This window comes from Andrena cerasifolii, chromosome 12 (assembly GCF_050908995.1).
Source record: "Andrena cerasifolii isolate SP2316 chromosome 12, iyAndCera1_principal, whole genome shotgun sequence".
Classification (NCBI taxonomy): Eukaryota; Metazoa; Arthropoda; class Insecta; order Hymenoptera; family Andrenidae; genus Andrena; species Andrena cerasifolii.
This window is the reverse complement of record NC_135129.1, coordinates 5,910,296-5,935,365: the sequence shown is the minus strand read 5'-3', so window position 1 is coordinate 5,935,365 and position 25,070 is coordinate 5,910,296. Positions and strand designations below refer to the sequence as shown.

General features: G+C 45.0%; 1 protein-coding gene across 8 annotated transcripts in view; it reads left to right on the top strand.

Annotated features, from left to right (window-relative positions):
* Myo10a (unconventional myosin 10A) overlaps window positions 1–25,070 on the top strand; it is a 74,370-nt gene that overhangs the window by 12,687 nt on the left and 36,613 nt on the right. For 2 of the 8 annotated variants that reach the window (XM_076824614.1, XM_076824615.1), the window contains exons 3-26: window positions 3,832–3,942; window positions 9,635–9,723; window positions 9,794–9,857; window positions 9,941–10,050; window positions 10,361–10,645; window positions 10,941–11,118; window positions 11,190–11,468; window positions 11,540–11,869; window positions 12,053–12,340; window positions 12,419–12,576; window positions 12,665–13,042; window positions 13,312–13,655; window positions 13,837–14,508; window positions 14,771–15,042; window positions 15,123–15,299; window positions 15,441–15,894; window positions 16,097–16,908; window positions 17,780–17,884; window positions 18,815–19,278; window positions 19,471–19,755; window positions 19,838–20,049; window positions 20,130–20,325; window positions 20,502–21,498; window positions 21,992–22,234. In XM_076824614.1, the coding sequence (XP_076680729.1) occupies window positions 3,832–3,942; window positions 9,635–9,723; window positions 9,794–9,857; window positions 9,941–10,050; window positions 10,361–10,645; window positions 10,941–11,118; window positions 11,190–11,468; window positions 11,540–11,869; window positions 12,053–12,340; window positions 12,419–12,576; window positions 12,665–13,042; window positions 13,312–13,655; window positions 13,837–14,508; window positions 14,771–15,042; window positions 15,123–15,299; window positions 15,441–15,894; window positions 16,097–16,908; window positions 17,780–17,884; window positions 18,815–19,278; window positions 19,471–19,755; window positions 19,838–20,049; window positions 20,130–20,325; window positions 20,502–21,498; window positions 21,992–22,234 (7,503 nt within the window). Of the gene's footprint in view, window positions 1–1,396; window positions 3,320–3,831; window positions 3,943–7,484; window positions 8,366–9,634; window positions 9,724–9,793; window positions 9,858–9,940; window positions 10,051–10,360; window positions 10,646–10,940; window positions 11,119–11,189; window positions 11,469–11,539; window positions 11,870–12,052; window positions 12,341–12,418; window positions 12,577–12,664; window positions 13,043–13,311; window positions 13,656–13,836; window positions 14,509–14,770; window positions 15,043–15,122; window positions 15,300–15,440; window positions 15,895–16,096; window positions 16,909–17,779; window positions 17,885–18,814; window positions 19,279–19,470; window positions 19,756–19,837; window positions 20,050–20,129; window positions 20,326–20,501; window positions 21,499–21,991; window positions 22,235–25,070 lie in introns of those variants that run through there. The other 6 variants (XM_076824618.1, XM_076824612.1, XM_076824611.1 and 3 more) reach the window with 6 other exon arrangements.

Genomic DNA, 25,070 nt, shown 5'->3' with positions numbered 1-25,070 from the left:
TGAGACACTTGAGGGATGTGAGTGGCTAGTGGAGCGGACAGCTGTTTGCGTCGAAACTGACGGGGCCCAGGAAGGATTCTAAGGAGCGAGCGCGGTTAATGGAATGCGCGCTCCCCGAAACGTCGAATGGGAGGACCGTTAACGAATTCTACACGGGCAGCGCGGATTTTTCGAGACTGGTGACCCAATGCGCCCGATAGTAACCATCCCACTGGCCTCCTAACTCCTTTAAACCGAATTTAAAATGCGCGACAGTGTTGTGCCCAACGATCGTCTCAAATCTTGACCGATCGTGCTCAGATTGCTTGAGCGAGCCAAGCCTCTGACTATTTGTCTCGCTCGATAACCACTTTGACGTGCAGGCCTGCTAGCACCAAGAAAGATCGCTCGGCCTGTCGGCAGCTAATGCTTCATAGCCAATCAGCCTGCGTTAGACGTATTCGGCGATTTCTAATGGTGCAGCCGAAGGTGCACGATAATTCAACAGTGTCTTTGTTTCGAGAAGAGAATACCACGACGGTGTCGGTAGTACAGTACGAAAGCAGGGGTCACTGACACGTGGATTCGACCAGCAACTTTTCTCATCTTCAGGGACGAGTTTACGGGCTGGGTCATGTTTGCCAGAGCTTTCTGCAAATAGAAAGACAGGCGCCTCGTATCTGCGTTTAATCCTGATTCCTGAGACTCTTCTCGTCTTGCGGCAATGTGCGGAGACGAAATAGAGGAAGCATTCGTTAATTGGGGAAGGTGGATGGTTCAAGTTCCACTCTGCTTTAACGCTTGATAAACCGAATAGCGAGGAAACGTGTGTAATTGAATCGAATGTGGCTGCAAAGCAGTTTTCATGCTACTTAAAAGTAACGTTAGCACCTGATTGTCGACTTCTGGTCAGACAGGAAACTGTCGACTAGCAAAACTCGGAGGATCGAAGCGGGCAACAAGGTCAGGTCCGCGTGAATTCCCAGAACCAGCTGCTAATTAACGTTAAATCCTGCCAGCCCCCCCCCGGCTGAAAATGCTACGACAACCTCACTAAAATTCGCGCATCGTGATCCGCTTGTGATCTAATCGACGTTCCCGTTAGCGTACCCCTGCAAGCTAGCTTACAGTACGTTCCAGCCGGCTGGAGAACGTCTAAACATGAGTTCGAGCGGGGCGTTTAACGATTTCGAGCGTTCCGCGAGCGGCTACCGGTTTCCATGATAGAAAGTGGAGGATCGAGTGACTCATAGGGGCTCGCGGTGCAACATCGTTGTTGTGTGGTATCAGGCCCAGCACACGATGCCTGTTAAAAAATGAAATCCGAACGATAACGCTCGACGTGGAACCAGCGTTCTGGACGGTTCTCCGGGTAGACGAAAGGATGTCGACGGTGCCGATTAAAGTCGAGCGCTGATCCTGTACACGCAGCATGGAGTCGGCGACGGCGTGCAGCAAGAAGGCCCAGGGCAGGTCTACGCGATCGTCGACCTCGAAGAATCGGTTTTCGTCACGAAACACGCGCTCGGAAGCTTTCTACGCCGCCGCGGAACCGTTATCCGTTCGACGCGCATTGCATAATTCCGCTGGCCCAGACCCAGATACGAATTCCGCTCCAAATTCCAGCGGATCGACGGAACGCGCCAGAAGGCACCACACTTCCGGTGGTCGCTCGACGAACCTGGACCCTTCCTCGCCGCCGGAGTCGCGGCCGAGAGCTGGCCGGCTGCCCAATCAGGAGGTGTTCTACACGGTGCCGCGGGACCTGGCTGTGTCTCGAAAGGAGATCCTGCGAAAGTACGGCAGGGACAGGGAGGAGAGGGATGGTCCGTCGAGTATCACCGAAGCCCATCATCGATGGAGACGGTCGGCAGAGGTGGACAAGGACCAGCAAGAGAGGCCCAAGACGCTGCCGTCTATAGCTAAGAGGTCTCACAGGGACTCGGGGAAGGTGGCGCAGCCCTTTCAGGGCTTCAAGAAGATCTCCAGGCAGGATATACTGCGCAGGAGGGCCAGCGTGGACGGGCCCGTGTCTCGGGGAAAGAGCCGCGCGGACGAGGAGGTAGAAAGTTCAGAGGCGAAAGGTGGCAGCTCTTCCAGTTTCGCGAAGAACGTGCCGCGGTCGAGGCTGGCTAGGTGGGGCAGAGAGGGCGAGAGAGAGTCCAGGTCGGTCTGCGATTTCCTGGCAGTCACGAGCAAGCTGCAGGACATTAACAGCGGCCTTGCGCCCAGACCGTCGACCTTGCCCAAGATAGTGCACACGTCCAGGGCGTCGCGGTTCGCGGAGGATTGGACCAACCCCAAGCTGGTGAAAGATGCGGTGAGGAAGGAACCACCTGTGTATGGAAGGATACGAAGAAGGAAGACTTCCTTACCAGCGAATTCTGGCACTCCGAGGGGCTCCCAGTTGTCTTTGAACACCCTGACCAGGCACACCAAATCCAGCAACCTGCAGGTCAGAGAAAGGGCGGTGGATGTCGAGTTTAGAACTACCACGAGACACCTCCGAGACCCCGTGCCTAACACGCCGTACCACTCGGCCACTCTGCCGCTGATTGACATGAGAACCAACCCCCAGAGACATGCCATTTACGCCAAAGTGTCTCGGAAGACGTCGAAGGGCTATCAGGGCCACGATAACAAGGCTGATGCGAAAGATGGTGCTGACGATAGGCTCGAGGCTGATGTAGACACTGGGCGCAGGCCCATGTCGCGGAAGAGGATCATTGACAGTATGAGGGACGCGAACGTGTACGAGGATCAGAACAGCTCGAGGACAGAGGACTCTGTTGAAATTCAGTCGGAATTACAGTCAGAAAGTCAGTCGTACCAGAGCAAGGACTTCGACGTTCATGGGAACAAAGATGCGGAAGTGGATGGCGAGAAGGAGACGTCCCGCGCAGCCAGGTGCGATTGGACAAAGTCCAATGCATCGACGAAGCACAGGTCGAAGTCGCAAAGCAGGCTGATCGAAAACTTTCGCCCATGTAATCGGGAGATAGGTGCTGGGAACAGGCTGGCGACCACTCTTCCCAGTTATGTGAAAAGTTCGAGAAAGTGTTCGACCGAGAGGCCACCAGGGATCGACTGTCACAGGAAACTGTCCAAGGAAACTGGAATCTCGTCGAAACAGAGCAAGGAGAGATCAAACTACGTGAAGAAGTCGGCTGCCAGTCACGTGAAGGCTTACAACGACGCGAACAGTGCCCGGTCCAACTCGCCCGTCGCGCCTTCCTCGATTTTTGGATTCTGCACGGGCAAGAGGAAGGTCCAGCCCACGTCCAACGGTGCGACGAAGGTGGAAAGTGCGCCGTCATATCCCTCGTGGAACGTGAAAACGGTTAGCATTGCTTCGAGAGGGGTGATGAAACGATTCCAGTTGCTGATTAATAAGTGATCGGGCTTTTCATCTCTGTTGTTCTTTCGGAACTTGGCTCTGTGATCCTTTCTTTTTCTGTCTACTTCTGTTCAGAGTGTAAAGCTTATGAATATACAATTCATGTGAACGATTTGAAATTTCAGTATTACATAAAGGAAATTTCTATTCTATTCTTAATTCCTTCATTCCATAACTCCTACTGCTCACTAGAATGTAATATTTCATTTACTATTTCTAAATTTGTACTCCCAAGTTCCCTCAATTACTCGGACCTTTTTGCAACAGGATTTCCTTGAAAATTGAACTCCCAATATCGAGCAATTTAAAGCAGTAATTATGCATCCAATATACCCGGACTACAGGAAGAAATCTGCCTCGCCTTTCCCCACACAAAAAAAAGCAAAGCATAACTTTCCAAATCAACCATCCACGGTTCTGCCCAAAGAAATGCAATCCAATTTTCTGTTTTCCAGGGTGAATTGGTGTGGTTCGACCCTGGGGTCGGCCACGTGCTGCCTGGCGAAGTTTTGGAGTACCACAGAGCTGCCAACGTCCTCTCCGTCCAAGCGGTGATCGCTGGCAAGGTACGAAGTGAAATTCATCCGTTCGTCGATCCTCTCCGAGCCTGATGGCTCGCAGAAAGAGGACGAGCCGCGGTGCAAGTTATTCGCAATTCAAACGATTGGTCGGCTAAGTTATGCAAGGCCCCCGATATACGTTCCGCGATGATGCACGGGGCAGGAATACGTTCCTCAGCATCGACGTTCGAGAGCCGCTCGTCTCGTTCCCTACTGAATAGAAATCGGATATTTACCGTTCTCCCCCATAGACAGGCCAACAATGGGACTACACGGTGTGTTATTATCTCGAAGGGATAGAGGAACAGGATAAAAGTGTGTTAGACTACGTGCTAGTCAACAATACGAGTCCACTTCGAGGCCAAGGAACAACCGGTTATTCTGCATTTCCTTAAGACGACGCACGCTTCAGGCGGCTGCTCCGCGTTCTTGCCATGTTCCATTGACTTTTCGTTGAGACAATTCTGCAGAGATCGCGAACTATTCGTTGCGGCGATGTGGGCCGATGATATCGAACGACAGAGGGACATTAAATGTAATTCCTCTGTTTAGGGGTGACTTATTTTCCTAGAAAGTCTGACCTCTCGTGTCATTAACTTTTATATTTTACTTGATAGTATCTGTTAGAATATACAAACGCAACTATTATGAAATTATTTCGTCCAGCTTTTGGATGTTCTCCAGTATAATATAAATTGCAAAGCCTTTTGTAAGACTTTCCAAGCTTCGCTTTGAAAAGTTTCAGGAATTTTGCAGATAACAGAGATCCTATTAACTTCTTCACTTTTCAAGTAGGTACTTCTCAAGCAATTCTTATTACACTACTCTCCACAGTTTTGTCGCCACGCCATAAGCACAACTACTCTCCCTGCAAAACGTCACTTTTACCCTCCACAATGTTGCTTGGACATCAAGTCTCGCTTATTGTGACCAGCCCAGAATGTCCCAACAAATTCCCTCATAAATTCCAATTACGGCGATGAACAATTCCCTGGAGGGCTGTGCACGCCGACCGTAACTGCAGGCAGTCTTCAAGTTCGTACGCGAACGTGTGGGGCAAAAAGAGTTGGCGTAGAAACAGGGCTTCTATCGTGGCCATTTAACGAGGAGTAGTCAAATGCGTCTGGTGCCGGATAGAAAGTCGAATCAAACCGCGAATGCCGCGCATTCCTCGCGAAATGCTTCCGCCAAGGTGGTCCGCGGTGCCTTGGAAAATTGCTCCGCTAGCCTGACAGAGCGATCTATCGATCCTGGCGTGAAAGTGCATATCGAAAAGGGGCAGCGTGCTGGCTCCTTGCAACACCTTCCTGTACTTTCAAGCTCCAAGGACACTCTATTAGCAACGAACATGTCGCCCTGCTTATCGCGCTCCCGTCTTTCACTTTCGCGAATTCGTGGCCATCTTTCCTCCTCGCATGCTGTTACGTGACCGATTTGTACATTCTGATTGAATAAACGGAGGAAAATCCTCTGCGAGATCAGTGAATCGATAGTGTCGAGTGTTAAAGTGCTTGTCGAGCTGTTAATTATATTAATAGTGGTGGTGAATTTTGTGATCTGGTTTCAGCGAAATTCTCTTGGTCCCATGTAATATGGCAGTGGCTTCGTGGTACTTTGATAGTTTTGCAATTCTGCAATTGTCAGATGCATGGATATTTCTTTAAAAAATTATGCGCGTGGTGGTTGATAAGTTTCAATAATATTTTAGAAAGAAGAGTTGAGTTCGTAAGGTTCAATTTCTGGTTAATGGGTTACCTGATTCACCTTTGAACTTTAAGTTCAGTAGGCATTTGAAGTGATAGAAGTTAGGCATAATGTAAATTTTTTAGCTCAAGAGTTAAATACTCAATACTTACTATTTTTCTCTCTCACAAATACACTTTCTTCGTCGACATATAGATTGTAGAATTTCGATGGAACTATTCATACTTGTCCCAGAAACTTTGCACAAACCTTTACCTTTTGAATTAAGGCAATGGCTGACCTTCGAAGCTGATTAATAAAACGTTTGCCATTCTGCTTTCAAATTTCACAACACACTGAAGTTTCACTAAATATAGCAACCTAAACTTGCAAGACATAAGTACACAGGATTCCACGTTTATCTTCGCCATACCCATTTCGGTCAAATTGCTTTAATGCTAGCTTCGTAATCGATGCTAAATCCCGCGGACAGTTAATTGCACGTTGCAAGCTACTAGAAATGAAACGTATCATTTCGAGAAACGACACTTAATCTTGTCAACGAGAGATTATACGCCAGTAAAAAACCAGCTTGCATCACTAATTCTTGTACTTTGTGCGACAATTTTCATCAGACTTGCGAAACCGAGATTCGATGGTTCTCGTTGCCTATCACGGATTTCCTGCTCCTCTAAAATTGAAACAAGCACGTGACAAGTTTCAGCAATCTGCTGCATCGGGTTACGTCTTGATGCACGTACTTCTAAGCCAGCAACGCACACTTTCAAGAAGGTATCGCGTCAACGTAATTTCAGTTGACGAGGGAACACAAGTCACGATCAGGTTCGATCGCGGTTTTATTCGCGTGACAAATGCGAATCGTCGTCCAACAGCTCGACTTAGCATTGATTATTTCGCTCAGTGTCGGTGGCTTGTGTTCGATTTCTCGATGCATTGTCGTGCATCGGCAGCGGAGTCTAGTTGAACGGTGTCCCATTATAGATGACGATGCACACCGGCGTAGATATGGGAGAGTTACTTTATAATTGTTTTATATGAGGCATTGTCTGCGCCAGAATGCTAAATTTATCCAGGAGTCATCGTATTTTCATTTCAGCGATTGTTCGCATGCTGACATCGGAATAATGATTTATGTAACGAGCTGTAACTCTCATTACATAAATGTCTACGATGCTAAGTTTTAAAGAATTAAATAGTCCTTGTAGAAAACACTGTAATTTTGCCGAATTCTTCAATTTTCATTCACTAATTAGGTACTTGAAAGAGTCAGAACTACCTCTCGAATTCTTGAATAAACAATTAGTAGGGGAATTGAAGCCAAGTCACTTCGAAACATCTAAAATCTTCTACCCATATCTCTTCTATCGTAACGAATTCATTATTAATTTGAAGCTACATATTTCATGGCAAATTATCTTAAGTTAATGTGACGTACAGTTAAGAAGTGATCTTTGAAACCAGTTATACCGTATTTCTAGCAGTGTTACTCGCAAAAAGCAGCCACAAGAAGTGATTATACTCACCTTCTCCTCAAAAAGGTGATTTGGATGGACCAATATGAGGACATTCAGCTATCGTTCCAGTGGAAGAATGCATTAATTTTCCTAATTCCACGAAGGACTCGAGGGTCCATTAAAGCCTCGCTAACGGGACAGAATCTTAATATCCCTTTGATTATTACGTTTCCCGCGACGGCACTGCGTCGACGCCAATGGAATCGCAACTGCAAACTCAGACAGGTATCCGGTTAAGTCTCACGTGAGTGGCTTTCGCGTCTTATGTGAATTCGCGCGAATCTTCCTTTTTTAACGCGCATTCTCTCCGTGGATCGAGTCGCGACCGTCGAGAAAATCAGGCAAAAACCACTTGGAAGAACCACACTGTTAAGAAAGTTCCAGCAGGATGCGCGAGCTAAACGATCTGACTTCGAGAGACTATTGTCACGAATCTCTCGATCCAGGGATCATTGACAGATGGATCTGAAAAGGGAGCTTCAAAAACAGAGAAGGAGATCAATTCTAACACACGTGAAAAATTATTCTAAATCACAGAAAGGATCCCCTTAATTCGTCAATTAATATCAACCCAAAATATCAATGGCTAATACAGGGATCCACCATTACGATTTGCCAGCAATTCGTCGAGGATCTCAAGCAGTCTCCCCCAAAGTGCGTTTCCACTGTGCCAGCGTGAATTCATCGGGTGTCTCAGACTCGAGCGGGACCAGCAATCGCGCGGACTCGGACGAGTGTTCTGATTCACACCACTGTCAGAAATCTCCGTCGGAGACGGGCTACGATGTTCCTGTTCAAAAGTCAAGGTTACGCTCGAAAGAAAGTGTCTTCGCGTACGAGGACGGGGTGATGTGTCTGTGCGCGCCGCAGCAAGACTTCGTCGAGTGGCATTACAAAACGACGAAGTCGGTGCTGAAGAATTTAAAGTCGGCCTTCGACGGCCTGAACTTCGACGACGAGTATCCGAGAGGGTCCCACGATGGCTCGGCCGATTCCTCGACGACCTCGTCCACGCCAACCCGCGAGTTTTCTCGCGCGCTGCCCGGGGAGGATGACGAGGAAGGGAGTAGAAATTATTTGGGGAGGCAGGGTGCGACGAGGAGAGCGACAGGAGCGATCAAGAGCCGCGCGATCTCGAGGCCGAAGTTGAGGAGGACACCAGAAGCGTTGACGTTCCTCTGCGTTTGCGTGATCAACGAAAATGTAATGCGGTGCGAGACGACGTTTTCAGGTCTTTTTGGGATACGTTAGAAGTAGGCTGTTGAGGAGATTCTTCGTGTAGAGAGCTTTGTGTTTGTATTAGGGTTTTGTGATATGTGTAGGGAGATTAAGAAAGGGGTAATTGTGTTGGGGGTGTTGGAGATGGTTGAGTAGGTCGATGTTTGACTGGATTCGTGGTCGTCTATGTTAGAATTTCTTGGATGGATATGTTTGATGCAATAACGTGGATTGGAGTAGAATTTTATGTGGTAGTAGGGATTGAGCGATTGCGTAAAGTGAATAGATTAGAAATAAATGAATTTGATTATGGCAAATGTCAAAGTTGTTGAAGAACACTTAAGGGGTCATTCCGGTTAGATGGATTGAAAAAATCGATTTTTTTGTAAGCATTTTTCGAAAGTACATATCCTCAAGAATGTACTGTTAAATTACACGTATCTTACTTTCTTCTTGTGTTAACGAGTAATAAAGTCGAAATAATAATAAAAAAAATTTTCATGGAAAAATTCCGATTATTTTAGCTTCTACAGAAGCATTTTGTAGGGAGCGCAGAGGTTTGGCCTTTATAGATGAAAACTTTGAACTCGTTTTTCTCGAAACGTCATTTATCCACAGCGTGCAGATAAAATCTCAAAAACTATCGAACCGATTGCTTTATAAAATTTACTACTTATTCTGCAAACCTGTGACTCTTGCAGGAACTACAACCAAGTATTTTCATTCAGTCTAACCTACTTTTAAAATTGAAAATAGCAAGAGAAAAAAGCCGAGAATACATTCTTCTTGCATATTTGCCCGCCATTTTGCTAATTTTGAAGATAAATTTCTAATTATAGTCCGAGCGATAGCGACAGATATACTGATCAAGAATCTGTTTGGATTTTTGGGTTCGGATAAGTCTAACAGCTGCAATCGCTTGCACGAGCGAGGCATGAATTTTTCAACATGTCATCAAGACCACTTTCAAAAACATTTGAAAAGCAACAATTTTATTACTTTTATATTTTTTATTTACGGTGGAAATGCAGTTTAATAAATAGAAAAAAGTTTTATTCCATTACTATAATTATTTGCGCCGCAATAAATTCCTGAAAATCGCTGAATTTTTCGGCGCGCTAACCGGAATGACCCCTTAAGTACAATATTTTATAATGAAATTATAATTCAGATTTGCATTAAACATCGTTAATATGAAAAACAACTGGAGAGGAAATCTATATATAAATAACAGCTCCTTAATTTCTTCTCTTATATTTCAGCCACAAATCTTCACCCTCACTAACCTGAGTGGAGTGAAGCCGAGACAGGATCTTGGGCAAAATGGAGTGGAAGATATGATTCAGTTAACGTAAGTTCTATATCAACACCTGCAAGCTACTCAATCAAACTGTTTACGTTACTTTGAGGTGTTCTTGCAGAGACCTCAACGAAGCCTCCCTACTATGGAACCTCAAGATTCGATACGACAAGGAACTGATATACGTACGTTCCCATATTCATTCCCCTATTCACATTACCAGCAATCACTTCGTGATATTTCACTTAATATCTTCCTCAAACGACAGACATACACAGGAAGCATCTTAGTGGCAGTGAATCCCTACAAAATGTTCGACATTTACGGCCTGGACCAGGTGAAACTCTACGAAGGGAGAATACTGGGCACCCTGCCACCGTGAGTTTTCTTCCCTTCGAAATTTTACAACAAAATCTAATTGATAGCGAAGAAAATAGTTTCTAGTACCTGCATCTCAAACTTTACTGCCCTATATTGTACAGTATTCAAGAATCCTGTGTCCCATTTAATTTTTAAAAAAAATCAGAAAGTAAGCACCGCCACTGTTATATGTTAAGAATAAGAAAGCTATCACTCGGAGCAAGTATGTATCACGGTTTCGTTGGTACGTCATAAAATCTCTTCCAAGCGAACATGTTAAGTAGAGTAAGACACGAGGAGAATTGAAATCGTTCCGATGGGATTGCAGACACTTGTTCGCCGTGGGTTCGTCAGCGTACAGCCAAGTAACCGCGGCGAATAACGCCAGCGCGAATCAGGTGGTCGTTATTTCCGGCGAATCCGGTTCAGGAAAAACGGAATCCACGAAACTAGTAATGCAGTACCTAGCCGCTGTTAATCGGGCGCCAAACAACCTGGTCACGGAACAGATATTAGAAGCGACGCCATTGTTGGAGAGCTTCGGGAACGCGAAGACCCCGAGGAACGACAACAGCAGCCGATTCGGCAAATACCTGGAGGTCTATTTCAGAGAGTGAGTGCACTACTTTCATAAATTGCTGGGGGATGATTTTAAATTCATTGAATCGAGGGAAAAATATGAATGAAAATAATTATAGTATATAACTTGCGTGTAAAGAAATTGCGCAGATGAATACTGGAGACGTGAGTGTGAAACTGACATGACAGGAGTTATAGAAATTGTTGCATTGAAGAAAAATATCAGAAATTAATCGATTCGATTGCTTCTACTATTTCTAGTGCTACTAAGGTCTCAATTTCCTCCAGTATTTCAACAATTCCCAAATTATTCGAATTATTATTTCCAGTGGAGTGATCGTAGGGGGAAGGATAACCCAGTACCTCCTAGAAAAAAGTAGAATCGTCACCCAAGCAGCAGAGGAAAGGAATTACCACGTGTTCTACGAGCTCCTAGCTGGCCTGGATCAGCAACTCAGGGATAAATACGGATTGCTGACGCCGGACAAGTACTTCTACTTGAACCAGGTTATTTTATCCCCCAAATAATCACGCTATCACTCTCAATACACGGATGAAACACAGACGTCGAATTTCAGGGTGGAAATTGCGAGATCGATGGGAAAAGCGACACTCAAGACTTCAAGGCACTGCTGTCCGCCATGCAAGTGTTGGGGTTCACGTCTGAGGAGCAGGACACGATATTCAAGATCCTTGCGAGCGTGTTACACCTTGGGAACGTGTACTTCCATCGTAAGCAGATGAGACACGGCCAGGAAGGCGTGGAGGTTGGCTCTGACGCTGAAATCCGCTGGGCTGCTCATCTCCTCCAAGCGAGCTCCGATGGAATCATCAGAGCGCTCACGACCAAAACGACTGTAGGTCCCAGGGAAAGCAGGATAAAAACCGTTGTCGCTCGGTGAATGGGTAATTTGAGTTTGTTTTGCAGGAAGCAAGAAACGAGAGAGTTTTCACGGCGCTGAATATCGACCAGGCTCTGGACGCCAGAGACGCTTTTGCCAAGGCTTTGTACAGCTCCCTGTTCTCGTGGCTAGTCGCTCGTGTCAACCACATCGTCTACAAAGGCACCAAACAGACGGCGGCTATCTCGATCCTCGATATATTCGGCTTCGAGAATTTCGCGGAGAACAGCTTGGAACAGTTGTGCATTAACTACGCGAACGAGAATCTGCAGTTCTATTTCAACAAGCACATCTTCAAGCTGGAGCAGCAGGAGTACGCGAAGGAGAAGATCGATTGGACGACTATTAATTACACCGTGAGTGGAAGTCTAATTATTCTTGTAAAAATAACTGAAGGCCAGAAGGTACCTAAGTTTCTCTTGAGGATTCGATTTTTGGTAGCTAGTAAGTTAATTTTGCACTGCAGTTTGGTTCTAGAGACTTCGTGATTCCATGAGTTTAAATTAAGAACGTGAACAAAATTATTTCCATTTTTATAGGATAATTTACCAGTGATTCACCTGATCGCTAAGAAACCTGTCGGCATCCTTCATCTGCTGGATGACGAGAGCAATTTCCCCAAAGCGACAGATCTCTCCTTCCTGGAGAAGTGTCATTACAATCACGCCTTGAGCGAGCTCTACTCGAGGCCGAGAATGAATTCAGCCGAGTTCGCTATTAAGCATTATGCTGGCCAAGTTTGGTACAACGTCGAAGGTTTCTTGGATAAAAACAGGGACACGTTGAGACCAGACGTGGTGGAATTATTAATAAGCAGCAAGATATCCGTGAGTTTTCCTCCTCTTCGAAGGACAATGTTCCTTGGGATTCTTAAACGGTCACGTCATTCTTTGATTCCTTTCCAGATGGTCAGCAAAATGTTCCAGCATGTGAGGACGACTCACGAAGCTAACAAAACCATGAACAAGCCGAACGGTAGATTCGTCACTATGAAACCGAGGACTCCGACCGTGTCTGCTCGGTTCCATGACAGTCTCCAGCAGCTTTTAGACTCCATGTCTCAGTAGGTCTTTCAAACCTAGCATTTTCGAAGACAGTTAAGAACTTTGCATTTACTCAGCATCTCTTGGAATATTCATTGAAAATTCCAGGTGCAACCCTTGGTTCGTGCGATGCATCAAGCCAAACACGGAAAAGGCACCAATGAAATTCGACATGCCGTGCGTTCTCGAGCAGCTGCGTTACACGGGGATGCTTGAGACCATTCGCATTCGAAAGACAGGGTATCCAGTTCGCCTGCTCTTTGGGCACTTTGTCGATCGGTACAGGTACCTGGTTTCCACGCACCTACCTAGAGGAGCACCGAACAAGGAGCTCTGTCGAATAATTCTGGACAAAGCTGCACCGAAGGAGGCACAGTCCCAGTATCAGCTGGGCCTCACTAGGGTGTTCTTGAGGGAGTCGTTGGAGAGGACACTGGAGTACAATAGGGCGTTGATCTTGGAAAGGGCGGCCATAACTGTGCAAAGGTATCATATGTAGTAAAGTTTAATTAAAGAGAAGTGTATATGCCTGTTGCAGATAAATTTTAAGCAGTTTCTTCCTTGGGAAGGGTGGTAGAGTTTAAAGCAGGATTTTTTCAGTGGGTTTCACATATTTTAAGTTTAACACAGTTCAAATCGTGAGTTTGAAAATGAAATTGTCAGAGATGTCAAGGACATTGTATGACCTTTCTAATTTTCAGTCTTTAAGCATCCAGAGTAGTGAATTACACACGCTTTGAATTTTGTGATTGCAGATACACCAGGGGATTCCTCGCGAGGAGGAGGTTCCTTAATATTTCACGAAGCACAGAACTGATCCAGGCTGTCTATCGTGGCTATCGAGAGAGGAAAAAGTTCAAGGCGCTGAAGAAAGCGGCGCTTATGGCGCAGAAGATATACAGAGGACAGAAGCAGCGTGAGAAGTTTATGGTGCTGAAGGAAGAAAGGGCGAAGAGGGCTGAGATCGAGAGGGCCAGCAAGGAGCGAGCAAAAGCGAAGCAACAGAGGGAGGAACAGGAAAGAACGTCGAGAGCAGTGGCTGGTGTCAATCATCTAGAAATTCCTGCTGAACTTGCTTTCATCTACAGCAAACTTGACGGTATTATCTCGAAAACATTTGTCTCTTTTCGGTTTCTCGTTGGTATCCCAACATGGAGAAAATGATCTATCATTCAAGTACCTTCAAACCGTTTTAAATTAAATTCATTCAGTTTCATTGTAAAAAAAATCTACTAAAGAATTCTTCTGCATCCAAATTTTGACGTTCATTTTTATTATAGATTGGCAGCCAACGCACACAGAAAGGAATCTTTTGAAAGTCGTGGGGCAAGTGATTCCCACGCACCACAATTACAATCTACCTCCTGACATCGATCAGCATCAGTTCTCAAAGTTCACGAACATTTACTTCAAGAGTCACATCTTCGGCATGAAACGGGAGCCGATAAAGACACCGTTCTTGGCGAAAGCTAGGGACCAAGATTACACGGACTCGTTGATGATCTTCAAGATGATTCTTCGTTTTATGAACGAGAACAACTTGAGTGGGAAGAGGGAGCAAGCTCTGGGCGACTATATCGTAAACAAGGGAATAGTGAATGAAAAACTGAGGGACGAGATTCTTTGCCAATTGGCCAATCAAACGTGGAAGAACGAGAACGATGCGAATAAAGAGAGGGGTTGGCTGTTGTTATCGAATTGTCTATCAGCCTTTCAGCCAACGTCCACATTGTTCAAGTACCTTCTGAAATATGTGTCTGACCATGCGTACGATGGGTATAAGGCTTACTGCCAGAGGAAGCTTTTGCAGGGAGAAAGGACGATATTCAGGATCATGAGCAACAATCAGCAAATCGTTCATCACGTGCCTAGGAACTACCCACCTTGTGTTTTGGAGTGGAGAGCGAACAGAAATCGCGTCAACATGGCGCTGAGCGTGGGATTTTATGATGGTAATACTTTAAACACTTTGCAATGAATTTTCTTTAATTACGCAGCATGGCAAATTCAAATGAGTTATATGAAATGATTTTCTGTAAATTTAATTGAATTGCAATAGACGGGTTAGACAACCCAGTGCTACATATAATTACAAATGCGGTAGAAAATTGATAATTCTGTGATTAGAATTCCTCCAGAAGAAAATCAGCAGTGTAAGAATGTATAAAATATAAATAATTGAATTAAATTAACCAAAGTACAACTTGTTTCCAGGTGAAACAGTAACCTGCGTCGTGGACTCGTGGACGACCTGCGAAGAATTGGCGAATCTCGCAGTTCACAATCACGGTGTCGACAATTCAGGCTGGACCATCACTTTGTGGAATCAGTTGGATGGTCCAGACGCTATTGTGACGGAGACCAATGGCTTCGACTACGTTCTCGACCTTATTTCTGAGATGGAGCTGGCGCCAGCTTTTCCAGCCGCCAAGCACATGTTCCTTGAGCAGCGAAAGAACAGCTTCCCTCCAATCAAAAAGAGAGAAGTGAGCTCACGGTTGAACAGCTCGAGATAGCCAAGTCCCTGCTATTTCACGCTATAACACTTTCATCTGATTCGTTTCAGCACACGCAGATCATTCGAGAGTTGGAGCAGGAAATAGAGCCACCGGTTCTGAAAACCTTCCAACCTCTCGAACGGAAACCAGTGCCCAAGGTTGTCGATAAACCTGTCGAACCTGAAATCCAATCGCCAAGGCGACCTGCTGTCCCTCCTCCACAGCCGCCAGTCACGAAGCCATCGGTAAACCGAACTTTTACTAAGTAAACGTTCGAAATGTTAGGCTCCGTTAGCTATTAACATTTTTCAAAATTATAACGAGGCCACGAAAGAATGAAGAATTGAAATTCTTAATTTGGTTTCACCCACGATAATTCTTTTCAGGTGAGGAAGCAATCTCACGAAGGTATATTGGAGAGCACTACAGAGACAGGATTATCGCGGAAATCGGCGCTGAACGATAGGTACTTCGAAAAGGAGAAGCAGCGTAGTCGTAGCTTGGATAATCTGCTCCAGCCGGAGGTGGTGCCGTCGCCAGTGAAACTGGCGACCCTTGGATTGTCCTCGTCGAAATTGAACGAACGCTACCACAGTCTCGAGAGGATTGGCGAAACGTCAGCTGTCAGTAACGTCGAGTACATGACGAGGAATGAAATTACGCAGGAAAGGAAGTATAGCAGGATAACTAGGACGACTGAGCCAAACATCGAGGAGGAAGATTTAACGATCGATTTCGAGTATCCCGATATTCAATCGGTTAGTCAAACCGGCAGGTCCGAGGACGATAAGAGTAGCTACATCAGGTCTCAGACCAGGTTCATCAAATCCCAGTATCCTGGTAAGTCATAGCCTTCGATAAATAAGTATCTTTCACGATGAAAGTAATACATACTCAAACTGACATTACTCACCAGATTTCCTTTCGTTTCTTTCATTGCATTTTTATAATACTTCCCCAAATAACTTGATCTTTACAAGCATTAATTCTGCTCAATTATTAACTCTCCAATCACAAAACCACCCGCCTATTTAATTTCAAGGGAAACGTGCACTGCCAGGTAGCCAATCGAGCCGTGCCTACATCGAGAAGAGCGAGTACGGCGTGAAATCCTCGGCCATGTCTGACACGAGCGAAGCTCCATCCCTGGCGTCACACGTGAGGCGTGTCAGGGTGCCTAGTCAAGCTTCAGACGTGGACCAATTCTTGGACGAGTTGTTCATGCCAGTTCTGGACGGAAATTTGGACGAGCTGTCCGACGCGAGGAGCCTGGCAGCCAGTATCAAGGGTACAGGCGATGATAGGTCACAGAGTGGCGCCATGATTCTCGAAAATTTGAAGAGCAGGTACAAGCCTGACAATCCAGAAGGCTCAAGGAGACTCGAAACCGTCGACGATTTCCTTGGGATGATGATGAATGGCTCCCAAAACGAGACCATCACAGCGAGAGAGTTATCAGTGAAGATCAAAGGTGGAGGGAACATGGACATACCGAATCAGAACGCTAGTTACAATTTCGGCGCAATCACGCCAGGAATGATGTCACCCCCGATGATGATGCCAATGTTCAGTGCAACCCAGCAGGTGCCACCTGCACAGAATACCAGCATGAACATGGGCGCAGGGTTCATGCCCATACCGATTTACAGCATGCAGGGCCTCAGCCTTCCTCAGTACCCCAATTCACCGCCGAATCCGAACAACGAAATGATGGCCTATCAGCAGAATTTACAGAGAGCCTTCCTGCAGAGTGCTATGGCGCAGAATATACAGATTCAGCAGCAGCTGCTGGCGCAGAACCAAGCCCTCCAGCAACTACTCGTTCAGAGCCCTCAGAATTCTTCCCAGCAACCGGTGAGAAGCTGTTAATGATCCTTGGTAACAGTGATTAATGATACCGAACTGTTGAGACACGAGACGTGTCCTTGATTATTTTGTGGGACGATAGTCAACCTGTATATTTCTCAAGTTTAAAATGGTAACTTCATGATAGTAGAAATCGGGAAATTTTCTTTGGCTATTCTCTTTTTTAAGATTCAATATTGAAGTATTATAAAGCCACGATGAGAATTTACACGAGACTTTTCTATCGTGAGCCAAAAATCTCAGCAACAACTAAATGGAAATAATGGAAATAGTCACGAGAGATGAGATTTTTGAAAAAAATATATATCACGAAACTTGTCTCATGAGAGTGTAATTTCACGAAACTATTTTACAAAATAATTAAAACATAGTGAAATGATGGAATAATTGTCTCGTGAGATTAGAGTCTCGTGTGAGACACGATGTTTTTGTCTCATCATGGGTTTGCAACTTTAGAGTCACTTGTAGATTGCTTGTTGGTTTTTGCTTAAATGGCCTCGTCCCAGAAGATAGTCATAGAACGAGCGCAAACACACCTCGCACACAGATACCATACAGACCGTGTAAAAAACAGACACACATTGCGTACCTCGTCGCACAATAATACTCACGATGTCGTAACATCCATAAACAGTGGATTGCATGTTAAATGTCATCACAGTGAATGGATGGCCGTCGTATGGCTTGTCACTTTCACGATTCACGATCACATAACTGGTACTAACACGATCACTCTCGCGGAACCACTGCACGAGCAGCTTCAGTGATTGCGATCGCTCTCGATAGAGAGGTCCGCGTCCTTTACGGACGATCCTGTGGGGCTTCTGAGCCGCATCGCGGCATGGGTGTGTGTTTCCAGGGCACGGTGTTGTCCGCGGGCCCCTCCAGTATGAATCTTGTCCCCCCAGCCCCCCAAAACGGTGCCCAAATGGGGCCCAATGATTCTATTGGACGCTACTCCAAGGTATCTACAGATTTCATCTAACAAATTCAAAACCGCTGGTCGATTCATGTTAATGATTGCGTCGGTGTTCTTGAACGTAACGATGATGTATCGATGTCAGATAAGCATATATATATATATAAATATTGTAACATATTTTGAAGATATTAACCGGTTGTGGGAAGGATTTCTATGAACACGTTTGTAAAATCGTTTTGTACAGTGGTGTTGGAAAATGTAGGTTCCTTGTAATTAGATTTGATGAGTACATCGAGTGGTTAATTACTTGGTAATTATTTCTTATTCGTATGGAATAGTTGGACCATACTGATCTGCAGGAGGTAGAGCCTGATATGTATAATAATAAGGGGTGAAATTGTTATTTCATTGCAGCTGAATGCACTTGTAATAAAGGAAAAACTGGGAGATATTAAATTTCTAGTTTTACGATATTTAAGCATTTCTTGCAAGAATTTTAATGATACCAAAAATATAATGTATATGATGGAGCAATAAACTAAATAACTATTGAACATCTGAGGACATAAACTAAGCAATAGCATCTTAAATAGGCTATTGATAGTAACAAAATTTAACAGAATTTTCCATAAAAGTTTCATCGAACACATATGTACTCTCAGAGCATAGCTAAAAACTGATCATTTCCCCCTTCTATGTTTAAAGTACAGCATCAATGAAAACCTAAATGAATGGTTGCTCAATACTCCTCAAGCACATAGTCGAAATTCCCAGCAACCTACAATTTTTTGCAGCACTGTACATACTGTCACGAGTAAAATCACTTAAAGCATGTGTACAATTAGTTATATTGTAAAATACTCGACAAGTAACCCTGAACTTAACTCGAGATGCTTTCAAGGAGTTGTGCCATATCTCCATTTAAAATGTCATCAACAGACGAGCTTGTAAAATACATTTTGCCGTTATTAGGTATCGTTTAGGGAACCAGAGGATGCTGAACTATGGTCAACAGAGAAGCAAGGGACACCGGCATCGAATCAGCGTCAAGAAATGACTGTTAAAGCTCAGATCCATCGTTCCCAGAGTCCTGCACGGAAGAACTCTGAAACCGTTAGGAAGACGAGCGTCGACTACGCGGTGAGGAAAGTTAGCGTTGACAGAAAATCGGCTGACAAAAAATCATCCGTCCCGACGGATGTTAAGAGGCCGAGTGCAAACAAGAACAACGTGCAGAGTAACTTTACGAACGTATTGAGCGAACTGAAAAACCGAAAGAGTAGCGTAGACAGTAATCTGTCGAATTCGAGCAACAACAAGGGTGTGCCACCCCCGCCGCCTATGCCACCGCCGTTGGAGTCTCATGATCCATCGGAATCGAGGCCATTCCTTGATCCCTATGGAAGGGCGAAAACTGTTCGAATTGGCAAATGGAGGTGAGCTTGAAACTTTACTTTCGATGATAGGATAACAGAAATGAAGAAAGTTTAATAATAATGAGACGTTTGAATGATAAAAATTTAAGCCATTCAAGTCTCTAACGCTACAGATTGTAATACATTTGTCAGCTTAAGTCACCATTACTGTTTATTACTCTTTGACCTAGTCTTCGACGCTATTCTCTTCAGGTGGCCTCCACCGAGCGATTCGAACGAGAATCAAAGCCAAGACAGCTTCATAGAGTTCAAGATGCGTCAGCAGCAACAGCAACGAAAGATTACACCCCAGTATCAAGAGTACAATCAGGGTGACGGCGAGCCAAGCACAGAGGGCGGAGTTGAATGGGAAGAATTTGAAATTGTAAATATCGTTGGGAACGAGGAGAGGGCAGCGGTGAATCACGCTTCGGCTTCTACCGCTAAACACGAAAATGGGTATAAAGAGGAAGGGGAGAAGAGGAAGAAGAAGTCCAAGTATGATGCATACCTTGTACAGTTATATAAATTTTAGTTTGTATCACAGTTTTGACTTAATATGTTATCGATACCTGTTCAGGTCTGGGTTAGAAGTGGGTGCACAGAGGCCGTCGCCAGGTAGCATTGGAAAATTGAAGCTCAGCTCCGAAATGCGGCAAAGATTAGAGAAAGTGACGGCGAATCATAGCGTAAGATCGACGAAAACTACTGAGAAACCTGCACTTCCCCGAGAAGATGGCAAAGTGAAGCGTTTGGAGGACAATAGGAAACTTCTGCTCGAACAACAATTAGGTAACTAAATTTTTACACCCTCCAAATGAATATAATCAATGGGCAATGAAGATCTTGTAACATTTTTTCATGTTTCGAAGGAGGTCGATGGGACGATTATGCTTCAACAGCCGATGACACGCAAAGCGTTACTTCGAAAGGCACCACCGACATGATGACTCAAGCTCAAGTAGTCAGAACGCAGATCGAAAGGATGGAGAGGCCTGTGCCACCTCCGCTTCCGGTCACACCTCCACAACCGCCTAGTCCTAGAGGTGGAAGCATGTACAGCAATAGGTATTGTTCAAACCCAACTTAGAAGTAGAATAGCATAGGAATGAATCATCCGCTTGCTGCAACAATTCCTTAAACGAAAAAGAATAGGGAGCCTTCGATTTAGCATGTCTACAATAATCCGCTTTACGACTACAGAACTCTTTCATTCAATAATCAATCTATCTTTAAAATTTCAGTCAATCTGGCGTGCCACAACCAAGATCACCCCCAGCCCCAGTTGAGCCGAAGTCTCGGGACTCCTTCAGGACATCCCCGGACTCGGAGACCTTCGAACACTTTTCCAAGACCCAGCGTGACATGTTCAGCCACAGTCGAGACATATTCGCGTCCCAGCAGCACCTGCGGGAGAGCCACGAGTACAGGAGCGAGTTCGACAAGTCTCGTTCGCAGGACCAGAAGTCCAAGGACTTCTACGGAAAGGACAGCACTGACATGGCCAGTTCAGCCAGAGACAGAAGCTCCGACTTCGATTCACGTCGAGACATGAACTCGGACATCTTCGACCCCAAGTATGCCAGGGACATATTCGAGAACTCGAGCTCCAAGAGGGATCCCTTCGGGATGACCAGGGACGTGTCCCCGAAGTCTAGAGACAGCTTCGGTATGCCATCGCCCAGGGACTTTGGCGTGATGCCGAACACGAGGGATTCTTTCGCAGCCGCTCGCCAGAGCTTCAAGAAACTGGATCGTGACACCGACAGGAGGTCCAGCGTGGCGTCGACCCATCGCACCGACAAGATGGAGAGGATCGAGATCGAAGAGTGGCCCGAGTTCCTCAGACCAGTGCTGCCACCAGCAGAGAAGCCGGAGATCGAGAAGGTTCAGGAAGTGATGAACACGAAGCTCTACCCTCAAACTTCCACCGCCCACTTCACATACAACAGGGTGACGTGGACGTTGAGGGTGAAGAAGGAAGTGTTCGCTCCCAACGAAACGCTCAACAGTCCCCTGGCCCTGCACCTGGTGTTCTGCCAGGTGGCGTACGACGTCCTCGCCACGTCCAGCATCAGGATCACGAAGGAGGACAGGCAGAACATGCTGAAGATGCTGGACAACTATGGCGTCACGTTGGACAACCTGCAGAGCACGCAGCACAAGATCACCATCAAGAAGAACGTGGTCGATATGGCTAAACAGTGGCCCCTATATTTCGCCAGGATATTTCCAGTATCGGTGAGCAATCTGTTTTCTTGGGTGTTGCCAGTTATTAAGGCGAATTAAATTCGGTTCTGTTCGTTTCGCGCTTTTGCCACGGCCTGCGGCTGGCTGTTGGTAATAATTACCGTGCAGGGTGTTTATACATGGTTAATCATACGTGACATTCCCGAAAGGAAAGTCGCGAAAAGAAAATGCAACGGTTAAATTGCATTGTCGACTACTGGGATATTGAAGCTTTATTGCTAGTCTGACTTCGAAGGCATTGAACAACGTACTGCTAGTTATCGTTCCTATAAGTGTCTTAGACTCTCTTGCTTCTTTATTGTATTGTCAGCTGACACTGGCTTCGTTTTACTTAAATTTCATCAAATTCCTATCTTAGAAATTTAAGTGTTTTTAGTATTTTATTTAATTTTGGCTTTAGTTAGTGCTTTCCAAGGTTTTTTTTACTGTAAAATTATTTTAGAGTATGATGATTTGAATTTATTTGAATTCATCTTTCCGTCAGATCGGTCCGCAGCATCCAGAAACCCAACACGTGGCAGTCTCTCACCACGGTCTTCGTTTGATCAAACGCACTCCAAACGGCGATCTAGTCATCCTGGAGACCCTACCCTTGGAGGACATCGTCTCTGTCAGCTCTCCCAGGGTTGGTGTGTGTGTCATGCAGATTGCATCGGGAGTCAGGCTGCCATTGCACACGAATCGAGCCCCACAGCTGACGGAGATGATCAGCATGTACATCAGACTGGTAAGTGATGACTGTTATTTAATCCAACTGGTGCATATTTGTGTTACACAGTTTGCGATCCTTAAATTTACAGTTTACAGTATTAATATATTTTAATTAGCTCATTTTTACTGTTTATGCGGAAAATATTCACTTTACCGGTTGAACCTTAACCACATCTGCATAGCAGATGCAATCTACTGAGAACAGTTTCCGTATCAAATTACGTTTCCAACCTAATAACGACGATTTTGCAGTTAAGTGAGGTTTGCAATTCAACAACAGCATTTTAAAAACAATACTGCTGTTCCAGAAAAGGGATCTGTAAATTTTCCGTCGAGGAGTTTATGAAAGCGTGAGATTTCTTCCGCTAATATGTAAAACGCCCAGAATAATTATTTCTCGCAATTGCATCGTTAAAATTCCTTGGATTACTCTGATTAAATGGCTGATGCCCGGAAGAAATCCGATTGCGATTTTTTCTTCGGAATATAGAGCGTGTTTTGCAAAGCGTAAAAAAACAGCTGGGCATATTTCGAATTTCTGCGGTGAACCATGATTGACCAACTTCTTGTCGCTTTCCTCAGCGATGTTCTATGTAAAATTGATCGAACGCACTGTGACCGTTAGCTGCGTCGTGCCATGCGTCTCAGGAGGAGAATGTATTTATACAAATATCTGCTGGTAATTCTGTGCCAGAAACGTAATTCAGTGGCAGCAAGCACCGAGTAATTACAGTTTGCCCGATATTCTTGGGACCGTTAAAGTTTATCCAGTACGTACTAAAACACGAGGCGTTAAATAACAACGAATGTGGGTTACACTTGTATCAATATCCGCTTCCACGATCGTTAATACCGCTAATATCGTCGTGGAAAGCTATCAGCTCTATTACACGTGAATCTCTAATTAATTATAAATGCATCTCGAATCCACAATTTTCCCTCGAATTAGCTACGATGCTAATCATCGCGTTACACGCTTAACATCCAAATCAGAAGTGGATTAAACAATCCTGCAACTTGAAATAAATTAAATCAACCTAAATAAACCTAGTTCAATAGCTCGAACAAGAACTAGAACAGGATACAGTATTCAAGAGTTTGCAAAAAAATACAGTTCAAAATTTTGCTCATTACAGTGCCTCGCTACGTACCCATACATAAAAATTAAACCATAATTAAGCTGCAGTGGCTACTTTGATCCGTATAACATTTTTAATTACTCCCACTATTGCCTGTCACGAATGAATCGCATTATTTCATATCGACGGCTTAGTGCAGAAATATTGTATGTCCACCTTTTTGTGAAATTTCAGTTTTTACATGCAAAATATAGTTTTTGACTGTTTCTTTATGCTGTATAAAAATCACATTCGTATATACTTCATAAATTTGTCAAAAATAATATTTTTCATATGTACCGTTGCATGTTTAAACTTATACCCCAATATTTGTGCACTAACAATGAAAGGTCCCGAACCCGAAAATTCAAAAACCTCCGAAACTTTGTCAATATGCAGGAGATTTCCTTCTGATTAAAACGCAATTTTTGTTGGCTGCCTAAATTCACTCGAAGGGGGTGAAACTAACCCCCGAAGAAACGGCTATAAAAAAGTTTCAAGAAGAAAGTTACTTCTTTTAATTGAATCTATCATTTGGTGAAAAAATTATTTGACAATTCACGAGTTATAATACAAAATCGAAAAGTAACCGGATTTTCAGGGGTCAATTACACCCCCTTAGAGTGAATTTAAGCAGCAAGCAAAAATTGTGTTGTAATCAGAAGGAAATTCCCTACATATTCAAAGGGTTTCAGAATTTTTTGAATTTCCGAGTTCGAGATGTTCCCTTGTAAGCCATCGATGTGTAGCATCGACCAACTATACTTTCTCAAGTATACTTACAAGTAGGCTTACAAGGGAACATCTCGAACTCGGAAACTCAAAAATTTCTGAAACTCTTTGAATATGTAGGGAATTTCCTTCTGATTACAACTACACATCAAAACCTTCTGCACTTCCTCGCGAGTCCACTTAAACAAAACCAATGCAATTATTATTAAAAGAACCACGATGATTTTCCTAGTAGCCCGTCACCGATCAATCATTTCATCGTCAAATGACGTGGGAACGATTTCCACCAAGTACATACATACGCAGTATCCATCGATCGTTTAAATTTCTCACAGGGGAACTGGTTGCCCCGTGCTACCGTCCTGTCCGTGTCGGTGTGGCAAGATCGCCAGGATCCACGAAGGTCGGCAGCTGCGTTAGATCTTGCGCAATTAATCGCAAACACGCAGCTCCATGAGGTAACGCGATCGCACGTGTGGAAATCGGTACGCGGCTGCAATAAACCCACCCCGGGTGGATAACGACAGGGGCGAGGGGAGGGAAGGGCGTGGTGGAAGGTGTACGTCCACCATAACACGACGAACAACGCATTCCAGCGCGATAATGCGTGGGTAGCGGAAAGCAAACCCACGGTTTCCTCGCGAACGGACGATCCAGGGTAACGACGTCCCGGGGGAAGTTTCTACGCGTGCCCCCGGAACGCAGAAAAACGCCGACATAACCCGAAGCCGGAACGTGGCCTCGCTGATCGCTCCATCAGAACACGTTCCACCTGGTCTACAATCCCCCCCCAGTAAGATGGACCACGTTAATTAATCATTTCTTAATGCGCGCAGCGTGCACGAACCGACCCTGCATTTCCTTGTTCGCTCGAACCCGCAGGACGCGACCTGCGTGCGGTTTTGCACTCGTTTCAGAGTAATCTATGTCCTTTTGATAGGTAACCCTAATGTGTTTTCTAGAATCCCAGTCGATTTCGTCCAAGTCTGATACTGGTGTCAT